The sequence below is a fragment of the Zonotrichia albicollis genome, chromosome 6 (assembly GCF_047830755.1).
Source record: "Zonotrichia albicollis isolate bZonAlb1 chromosome 6, bZonAlb1.hap1, whole genome shotgun sequence".
Classification (NCBI taxonomy): domain Eukaryota; kingdom Metazoa; phylum Chordata; class Aves; order Passeriformes; family Passerellidae; genus Zonotrichia; species Zonotrichia albicollis.
In genome coordinates, this window is record NC_133824.1 from 54082305 (window position 1) to 54093745 (window position 11441).

The 11441-nt window shown below is 38.5% G+C and overlaps 1 protein-coding gene across 2 annotated transcripts in view; it reads left to right on the forward strand.

Moving 5' to 3' along the window:
- SYT9 (synaptotagmin 9) overlaps positions 1-3401 on the forward strand; it is a 70061-nt gene extending 66660 nt beyond the window's left edge. For both annotated transcript variants that reach the window (XM_074543823.1, XM_074543822.1), the window contains one exon: positions 72-3401. In XM_074543823.1, coding sequence (XP_074399924.1) covers positions 72-161 — 90 coding nt within the window. In that variant the 3' untranslated portion in view covers positions 162-3401. The remainder of the gene's footprint in view (positions 1-71) is intronic.
- The last annotated feature ends 8040 nt before the right edge of the window (positions 3402-11441 follow it).

Here is an 11441-nt window from a genome sequence, read left to right on the forward strand (position 1 = left end):
AGATTTCATTGCTGTGGATTGCTTTTCATGTCACTGAAAGCTAAACAGAGACATATTTTTTTCCTTCCCAGGAATCAAGTGGGGGAGGGTGTCCAGCGCATCCAGGCTGTGCAGAGAAATACATACACAGCATATCATTTTGGTTCCTGAATCAGGATTAGACTCAGCGAGAGCTTCTGGAACCTCTGTGGCCACAGCCATAGGACCCTGAATATTTGCTGAATAGGACCCTCAGTCTTCTACTGTGTGAAGAGCTATTGGTTTCAAATAGCGTGATGTTATCCACTTGTAGCATTAATTCTCCAGCTGACACTTCTGCTACTGATAGATTATTTGTATGGTCGTAAGCATTACCCAAATTGGAGTCATCATTTCTGTTCAGTAGAATAACCCAGGTTTACAAGCAAAATGATAGCAATGTAAACCAACAAATATGGGAAGCAGCAACAAATATTGTCCTTGTACTTGCAAAAAAGGTGCAGTATTGTGAATGATTAGCTTTCTTAGTATTTTTTTTTTCAAGAATGATTGCCATCAGATACTTATTTTTTGATGACAAGTTGCGTCCTCAGTCTCAGCTGGTGCCTCCTTTCACCTGACGTGAAAACAAATTAATATGGCTCCTTGCAGAAATCCTTCAAATCTGAAAAACTGTAAAAAAAGTTCTGCTGGGTGAGAACAAGATGCATATGGTATTTGTAATGACAGCATGTTCTTTGAGGGAGGAGATAACCATCTGTATAACATGGAGGTTGTTAGTCCTCAACCTTTGTGGATGATTTTCCAGTCAGCGTTTCTGAGTCGTGTCCATGGCACTGCAGACTGTTGGAAGTGTGTCCCAGGTGGCAATGCTGGATCATACAAAAACACACACACACCCCCCCATGTCGTCTGAAAATGCTGTTCCAAATATATAGTGCCTGTGAAGACTTCCTTTATTATTTGTGGTAGAGTTAGCAGGGCTGTTTTACATGATGGTATATTGTAAATTCTGACAAATTCTGACCATTAAAAGAAAATGAATCAAAGCGCTGCATTTTGTCACGTAATGAAATTTGTACCCCGAAGCAGGAGACCCTGGAATAAATTTTTCACCACTCATTCAGCCATGCATGGAGTTCTCTCATCCTCCAGTGTCTTCTACAGAGAACTTGACTCACATCTTTACATGGGAATTTTTTTTGTTTAAAAGATGCAAATGCAAAATCTGGGTGTTTTATACAATACAGCTGTCTGCTGTGTACTTACAGAGAGGGAGCCCTGGTCATTAGATAGAGTTCAGATAATTTTATGTGCACACACATTGCTTCACATCTTATATGTGATCAGTGTTCACCAAGCATTTTGGACCTGCACCTCTGCTGACACAAATATGCATGCACAGATTTGAAGAAATATCTAACATTTTGGCCTCAAGTCTAAAAAAATTAGTTTTATAACCTATCTATGAGGATCTTCCACAAAATCAGAATTACTTGTGGGTAAAGAATATCTTGGAACTTGCAGGAGATCTTGGATCTGCTGTAAATGTATGCTGCAGGTATAAATCAGCCAACAGCTCAAAGGGACATCAGCTGAAAAGTGGCATTATTATAATTGCCAGTGGGTTGCAGTTCTTCTGTTTTATTACAATGCTCAGTTTATTTAATGTATCAAAAGAGTTATTTTGAACAGAGTTCTTCTAAAACACGGAAAGGATATCTCTGTGACCGTGAGCATTTCAAGTGGAATCCAGCAGACTTCAAAGGCTTAGAGATGAGGAAAACCTGCTAAATTTATTGAATTCTCCTAATTTTTGCTCATGACTTGCAAACTGTTACTCAGGCTGTGGCATTACTATGTGCTTTTTACAAATACCTGCCTTATCATAGTAGTGCATCTATGGAGTGATAGAGATTTTATATATTTGGATACTTCACTCTTCACCTTTAAACTCAACCAGTGATATTCCCTAGACCCTAAATATTTTTCTGCTCTGGTTCTGGTTGGCCAGTAGACTGCTGCTGACTTTGGGCTGTATTAGAATAATACCACAGCCTGGAAGGACTGGATACAAACTCAACTGGAAACCCAGGGAAAGCTATGGTCCCAGTGCTGCTCAGTCTTTCTTCTCTGAGCTGTGATTCTCAGTGGTAATCACCAGTAGGCTCACAAGAATGGTTTCAAAGCTGAAACCCTCATTTATTTTCTTATTTGCTGTGAATGCATTATTACACTGTGTGGCAAGTATCGTAACTCTAAAATAGAAAAGAGAATCGCTCAGAAATGCATCTCAGCAAGATTTTAATCCCATTTTGCTCTTTAACAACCTGCTATTAAATTGTTACCTCTAGTTTTCCATAACAAGCCTCTGTGTCAGGTGCTGTTCTATGACAAAGCAGTGAGTGGCAATGGGAAAACCTCCAGAGTTACTGACAGTGAGGCCGAGTGCCATGGACAGTGCCCTGATATTCCCATGACAAAACACTCACAGCACAACTCCTCTGCAGCTGAGTGCACACATATCTCTGTATCTGCTTCCACTGAAATCACAGGACATTAAAAGCATTGCTGTTTTCTTTCGTTTTGCTTTTCCCTGCAAAAAGCCCTGGCGGTGGATAAGCAAACATTCATCTCAATCTGGGGAAGCAGGGACTACCAGAACAGAAAAACAATATGTAGCGTAAAAAGCCCAGTGTTAAAATTGTTCTCACCAGCCATTGCATGGCTCAGTTTTCCACGCCAGCAGATCCATAAAACACAAAAGCAGCACATGTGAGACAGTTGTTACATAGAGGTACAATTCAATTGCTCATAGGGGAACTCCTGGATCAATACAAAATGAAACAACAGCAAAGGACAATGCAAAAGAATGAAAAAAAAGAGGTTATTTTAGTCCACCCTTCTTGGCTTGAGGGGATGGTTGCTGAGGGGGCTTTTGGGTTGTTTTTATTCTTTGGTTCGGTTTGGTTTGATTTGGTTTAGTTTGGTTTCGTTCACGTGTTTTAAACACCAAGCATGGTATGTAGCTATATTAACATGAGCACCCAAAGCCAGGGACACAAGAGATATATTGATTTACATGCTTATCACCTAGCAACATCCCAGCACTGAGGGGATGTGTCTGCAACTGAAATAAAAAATAGCTGAAAACTCTTTTGGTTTAAAAGTAACAAACAATAAACGGGGACCGGGAAATTCAGTCGAAAAATCTGTTTGACCCAGCTAGAAATCCATCAGAAATGACTTTGTTGTTAATACATTTTCTTTGAACAGAAGGAAGTGAAAAAAAGCCGATCAGGTGACTCTATCTGAAGTGTCATTGATGAAATGCTTTTTTCCCCTTAGAACAGTGCATTGCCAAACGATTGCATCTCAGTATCAAGAGAGAAAACAATGGATCTCTTATCTAGTGGGGGGGGGGAGAAATCATATAGTGAAAGTAATCCACAACACTGTAGAAGTTAACAGGAGCCCCCTGTGCTGCAGAAAAGGGCAGCAGGACAGACTTGGTGACCTTGAACCTTGCTGCAGTTAGCGCCAACACGCTTGAAGGTGACAGCCTGGCAGCGCGTGCGCCAGGCGCCAGCTGCATTCCAAGAATGGCTAGCTCCAGGAGCTGCATTCCAAGAATGGCTAGCTCCAGGAGCTGCGTTCACAGCTCCTTTCCAGCCCAGTGGGTTGGGCAGGGAACCCCAGCTGGGAGTTCTGCAGGGCCCTGCAGCTCCCTGGCAGCACATCCATCTCCTTGGAGCGCGGCAGTGGCGCTGCCCATCGCGGAAAGCATCACCCGCGGAGCAAAGGGGAAGGTGACAGGAGGACTTGCCAACACCTGGGCTCTTCATTTGCTCCTTTGTTTTGTCTGGGCTCTTTAGTTCCTCCTCCTTTCTGCTCAAACGTAGACATTGTAAAGCTGAGGTGTTTTGCTGGGTTTGCATGCTGGCCAGCTGCCATCCTCGATGCCCGTCGCGAAGGTGCGTGAAGAGAGGTGTGTTGTTTTCTGGTATCCTTTTGGTTTCGGTAGCACATCAGCATTGTACTATACTTTATTATTTCTTGTTCAGTAAGTAGTCCTGGTATCTCTATGTTTCATGTCTAATTTTGGAGAGCAGGGCCGTACCTGTATCGAGGCTCTCTCAATTAGGTGGGCATTTTGTTTGTTTAGTAAAAATAATGCATGATTCTTTTCGCGGTGATGGTTCGAGGGACAAAGAAATTCTTAATTTTGTAATATGTATTACAATCTTCTGAACACAAGTAAAAATGTACTGTGATTTATTTATATAAATCTAGTCTGAACAAATAAGTTTTGATCTTAATAAAAACTGTAAGAAATTGTGCAATTGTAATTTATTACTATTTTGTATTTAATAAATATTAAAGTTCAATTCATTATTCAGAAAGCCAGAAAACACTTTGGAAATGTTATTGCTCAGTTTTTCTCTGCAGATAACATGTTTTGATAAAGTACACGAGGCCAGAGAGAAAAAGCTTTTAATTTTGCAGCACTCACACATAATTTAGGAGTTTGGATACTGAAACCTCATGTTTCATCTCAGGTCCACAGTCATCATGGCAGAAAAATTATTTGACATGTCAGTGGTGAATCTCATCTGTGTTTCATATTAAGAAGAAAATCAAGAGGCTACAGAAGTGCTTCTATCAAGTCACATTGTGTTAAATTACCAAAATTAGTAATTAGCATGGCATGCTGGCAAAATTAGCAGTCCTCCTGTCAACACCTGACATGTAGCTCCAGGAAATTCTGAGAGGTTCCCTGGCAGAGCCCAGAAACAAATGGAAAAGAGCAAAAATATATCTTGTATGACCACACAAACTGCACCCAAAAAGGTGGCACTCCTGTCCTTTTCCTTCTCTTTTACACGAACTGAACTTATACACCCATCAGCAAGAGCCCTACATGTCCATGACTTCTAATTAAGAACCTCTTTGTGCCTTTAGGGATCAGTTCAGTCTCTCCTCATTTCTGGCCTGCTTACACACACCACATTAATAAAGGGCTGCTAAGACACAAAACAATATTCCATGCCACTAAAAAGTTAATTTCATTCTGCTCTCTTCTAGGGAATATTTGATATCACAGATGCATGGAAAAGAGATGAGAACATGCCTGTAATTTTGAACTTGGTACTGTCTTTAATAGTGGGAACACCTTTAGGCCCTGGGTGTATTGGAGATGGATGATTGGCAAGGGACACATCTATAGGCATTTTGGCAGTGAATGCAGTGTTAATTATCCCTCTCTGGCCCATATGTCACTATAAAATACACCTCAGCACAGGAGGTGTACGAACTTCAAAATTGTTTTTAATGCCTTTCAGTAATACTGGTTTCTGCTTCTGTGTTAATAAGCAAGCAAAAGCCTCTTCCTCTGTCAAAACAGGCCCACACGTTTCTCCTTCTGAGGCACTTTTCCAGCAGAATCATCCTTTAAGTCTTTATATGTAGCCCAGAGGCCTGAAAAGAAAAGGGGCAGTGGTTGCACCAGCCTGCTAATGCCTGCAAGCCAAAGTTTGGGAATCCTCCCTGGAAAAGCCTGATCAATAGCAAGGCATCCCACACAGCCATAAACCTGAGGAGCTATTGCTGGCCAGGGTCTGTGTGCTGGGAACGTGCCTTGAGCTGCTTTATTTTCCAGCATCACTCTCATTCCACGGTTATGGCAATGGGAAGATGCCATCAGCTCACATCCCAGGCAGCAGACCAAGAACTTAATGTTACAACTCACTTTGTAAGTTTTTTGCCCAATCACACAAAGCAAAAGCACATTGACAGTAGTTCTATCCAACCACTGTAAGCACAGGTACCTTTGGTTAAACAATGCTTGCTTGCATGAGGTTTCTCATGTAAGCACCACATGTTTTTTTCTCCCTGATTGGTATTCTTACATTGCTATTCAAACAGAATCACGTAATTCTCTGGGTGCACTCATGCATTTATCATTCCCATATTAATTAACCACATGCTTCAAGCTAGCCCACCACGCCATCCCAAAGGTCATGGCTTTAAACCACTTCATAACTTGCCAAAAAACAATCACTGAATTCGTGTTCCAATACCAACACATGTAGGAAAATCTGTAAATATTCCAAGACGTCAGAAGTGCCTGAACAGTCTGGTTCAAAGAGTTTGAATGAAGCTAATATTAAAGAATAATTTAGAAGTGTCAATAAGCTACCTAGTGTTAGATCCTCACCCAAAGATAAAACTCTCAATAAAAATATTTTTATTGAGTTGGAGTAACCATTCTCAATAATAACAATAACAAATTGTATATGGAACCCTTATTTTGTAATTTTCAATTTAGCAGGCAAATTCTGTTTCAAGAATGTCACTGTAATCCTATAATTTATATCCTGGTAACTGACACAAAAGCAGTTTTAAAGCAATATATTAAATAGAGTTCAGCTACATTAGGTAGCCATTCCATCCTGAAAATTGAATATAGTTTTAATAACCATCTTTTCAAAATGTAACAGTTTGGACCCTTTTCCATAACTTCTGTCTTCCTAAAAAAATATATATCATTCCCAATATAAAATATTATTTAAAAAAACCCTGGATAACATCTGAAGAATAATCACATAGCTTAGAAAAAGATCTGAAATCATCAATCAGTTTTTGTATTTTAGTGAAACTCAAGTCCAAATATTTGCTGTTCCAGTGGAAATATTTCTTCCATCTGCCAGAAGATAACCTTTGATATTGGTATTTCCTCACTTCAAAACCTCAGCTCTCCAAACATGTTGGCATTTTCCTTTCAGTTCAAATGGGTTTAACGTAGACCACGTTTCAGGAAAAGAACAGTAAGTCCTCAGAACATCGTTTCTAAGTCTGGCCCTGAATCAATTAGAAATACAATTTTGGACAATAAAATAAAATAAGTTTTGCTATTCTTATCAGGAGCTAAGGCTTTCTGTCAGATTGCCCCAAATTAATTCATTTCTTGCATCTTTACCCAATTGTTTGTAAATGCCCCAAGACTTCTTCCCTTTCTATACTACTTAAACTACTTGAAAAGCTAAAGTGGATTGAAACAGGAGGAGCAATTTCCAATGTGACATTGGAGCTGTGTCATCCCTTGATGAGGAAGGACAGGAAGTTACTTCCTCCTACTCTTACTATAAATTCATCATAAATAAAAATTTATTGTTCCAAATAATAGGCTGAGATTGCTCAAAAAAAAATTATCCTTCCTTTCATCAGGAGCATGTTTTGACTGGGTGTGGGGTTCTGCTGAATTGCTTTTCCATTTCCTCCAATGTGCCTGAGAGCTCGAGTCCCACTCTGCCCCACTCACTCCCTTTTCTGCCCTTGCCCTGCAAATTTCAGCTGAACCTCCAAACTTCTGCAGCTTTCCACAAGATCTGAGACCACTGGCCTTGGAAATTTCACTGCCAGTAGAAATAACTTCCAAGGGGTGCCTAGATATGTGCCTGACAGATCTTCATTTTAACTGTCAACTGGAGGCAGCATTATTACTATTATTATTATTATTATTATTACTATTATTATAATCATTAATAATAATATTAACAATAATATTGTTATTATTGTTGTTGTTATTGTTATTATTATTATATTTTAATTATTGTTAGCATTACTACTACTATTACTATTGTTATCATTATTTTTATTATTATTATATTTATTATTATTATGTATCATTATATAATATTTTTATTATTGTTAATATTACTACTATTATTATTTGTTATTACTATTATCTATTTATATTGTTATTTTTATTATTGCTTTACTGTTCTTATTATTATAATTTATTATTGTCATTATTATTATTTACTATTATATATTATTTTTATTATTCTTCTTATTGCTACTATTATTATTTGTTTTTACTATTATTTATCGATTTACATTATTATTTTTTGTTATTACTTTATTGTTATTGTTATTATTGTTATTATTTTCATTATTATTAATATTTACTATTATATATTATTTTTGTTATTGTTATCATGACTATTATTATTATTTGTTATTACCATTATTTATCTATTTACATTATTATTTTTATTATTACTTTATTGTTATTGTTATCATTATTATTATCATTATTATTGTTGTTATTTACTATTATATATTATTTTTATTATTATTATTACTACTATTATTATTTTTTTACTATTATTTATTTACAGTATTATTTTTATTATTACTTTATTGTTATTGTTATTTTTATTGTTATCGTTATTATTGTCATCATTATTATTTACTATTATATATTATTTTATTATTGTTATTATTGCTACTATTATTATTTGTTATTACTATTATTTATTATTTATCTATTTACATTATTATTACTTTATTAATACATTATTCTCATTATTCTTTTTATTATTGTTGGTGGTGGTGGTTTTGTTGTTGTTTACATCTGATACCTGCTGTTTTACCTCCTCCCATCCTCAAAATCTTTCCCTCCCCCTCTTTCCCTGAGTGATTTTTGCTGGACAGGTGGGTTCTGCTGCTTTCATCCCTCCCGTGTGAGCTCAGGCCCAGCAGACAGGGCTGCCCTTGAGCTGCTTCAGCCTTTGCTCACATTTCATCTGCCACTCCCCTCACAGCAACGACATCTTCATCACCAAGGTGGGATTTGCTCTTCAGGTGACAGTGCAAAATTGCAGGGACATCAGGGCTGCTGCAGGACGCGAGGGCATGATGGAATTAAGTTGCCAGTTTTCAATTGAATGAGTTAATAGTAATGGCCAGGCCTGAAACGCTTTTGATGAATGCTGCAAAATCCAAGGTGACGGCAAATCACGAAATCAATGGCTACTCATGTCTGTTCCTAAAGACATCAAACGTTTGGTGTCTTCAGGTGTTTGAATAAGTATCTTAATAAAATGTTTGAGGCCATAACACAGCCTGAGATGTCAGAACATTGTGACACCTGTCTAATACAATGTTCAGCCACACAGAGAGCAAACAGACAAGTGAGAGAGCTGTGTTTATAAAAGGAGCTACCAGAGGATTCCGGGGAACAGATACAACAATCCAGCTGTCCAAATGACAACAATTAAATGAGAAATATCTTCTGGAATTTTTATTTAAACCAAAGGCACGGCAAACTCTAATGCTGCTGTCCTGAAGAGAAAGGATGTCTAAAGAAAGGAGATTTGCACTTACAGCTCTGTATTAATTTCGTTTCCCCTTTGGCACCTGCTGTGAACAGTTTCAAGAAGGGTAATTGATTGTGACAAAGCAAAAAATAAAAAGAACAAAACACCAAAAAAACCAGCAAAAAAAGAAAGCTGTAAATCATTATTGGCTTTGGGTGCCTGAGTAAACCCCACATTTCAGGGTTTAAGAGGAGTGAGCAGCACTTCAGTGTGCAAAACACCCTGGATTCAGTGCTGACAGTTCCTGGCTCCTCACAGAAGTAAAACACCTCATGTTTCTCAGAGTATGGCATTACCTTGTTCCAAAACTGCATTATTTCTCTCCCCCAGACTCCCCTCACACCCTGCTACATGGATGGCTTTCCCAGTTTGCAAACAAGCCTCAGTTTTGGTCTGTATGCTCTGTTTGCATGGCAAGGTGGTGGCAGATGCAGGGAGCAGCTCCTGTTGGTGCCTGAGCTCCCACCAGGGCCAAGCCTCCAAATCAGGACAAAATTCATCCCTTTGTTTCCACATCCAACGCCTGCAAACAAAACCTGAACTTTCTGACACAGAAGATTTAATGCAAAACATTAAAAATAAAATTATTCCACCCAAACCAGCTCCATGACAGCGACCCAAGATAGAGGTTACCACAATAATACGTACAATATTCTCACAGCAATTCATGTTTGACTCCACGTTACCTCTGTTTAATTCACCTTTCTGCCTCAAGTGTTCCAGCAGTGGTTTTGTGTTTGTTTGGAATTTCCTAGTAAGTACCAAGGGTGTGCTGCAGACTGTGCCTAAAATAGCATCTGGTTGGTAATTACTGCCTGGAACCTAAATTACAAAAGCCTGTTGCTCCATGAAAAGATATAATTATTGAAAAGATCTTTTATGCATGGTTTGGCTGCATGCTCAACCATCAATTAAATCATTACCATCTAATCCTGCTCATAAATGGAATTGCACAGATTCCCAAATTCCTGAACCTACAAAAAATTTTTTTCCAAGTGAAAAATTGCCATGTTTATTGAATAACTAAAGGAAAGCATAATTCCTCTATGGAAATTGGAGCTCCAAGCAGGGCCTTTCTTTTCTTTTCTTCATGGAGGGCTATACAACCACCAAGTTGTTGATTGAGGGGTAAATTCAATTCTGATTTAGCCAGTGCAGGTACATGGGATAAAAGCTAATTGATCCCACACCTATTTTCTGGGTACCAATCTGCATCTGCCATCACAGCTTCAGTCTGGCAGCAGAGCCTTTTTGCTCCAGAATTTTGCCCAGACATCCCAATTTTGACTTTCAATAAGTTTTTTTCCTGCAACCAGACACACACATCAGACACTCATAAAACTCCTGAGCTTTCTTCATTCTGATCTGCTCACCAAAGGAACAGGACAGGAGAGGTGGGTGCATAAAAACACATTTTTGTGCAGCCCAGGGCTGTGCGTCAGGCAAAATCCAAGGACTGGTGTGTATTTCAAGAGCTTAAAACAAATCCTTGGTATCCTCTTGATCTCCTCCCAGTAATCAGTTTATAATTAGGAGGCTGCTCTCTCAGGTTAAGGTCCTGTAAAGTTCCAGGGAATTGTTAAGCTGTTCACAGCACTCTGATGCTGCTAAACCAGGAAAATAGAAAGTCCTAAAAATACCCTCATGTAAACACATCAGAAATGAAAGGGTGGGAAATCCAGACAAAATAGAGATCCATCTAGTGTGGTGTCTTCTACACATGAAAGTGATGAGACTTTGCAATATTTAATTTGAGGCCACCTGACCAAGAAATAGTATCTTTAAAAATGAATTGAGCTTTGCAGTATTTCCTTTGATCTACCTTTAACTATAAATCACAACCCAGGTAATCCTCTAAACAAATTCTCCTTTGTGTTGTATTTTTTTTTCATTCAATAAAGTCATAAACACCTTTTCCAACACCCTGGTGTCAGGAGGGGTGGGCATCACTCCTGATTATGCAGAGGGAGCTGAACGAGCCCAGCCAAGGAAGATGACTTTTTCTATCATTCACTGTGTCTCTGGAAAAAGCCCTGTGGTGGCTTTAGGAAGACGAAGCTTTGGGTTTTGCTGAGCTGGATGAATGAATTCCAGTATCACTGTGGACACAAGAATGCAATCTGATATGAGTATTTTGCCTTCAGTCCCTGACATTTCCTTCTGCACTGCCTACTCTGGGCATTCCTCTTTGCATGCCTTGGTTTGTGTTCTGGAAATAAAAGCATTTCCCTTAAGCCAATAAAATGAAAAACACAGGACATATCCTGGGAAGTGCTAAAAATGTACAGTGTAGATCTA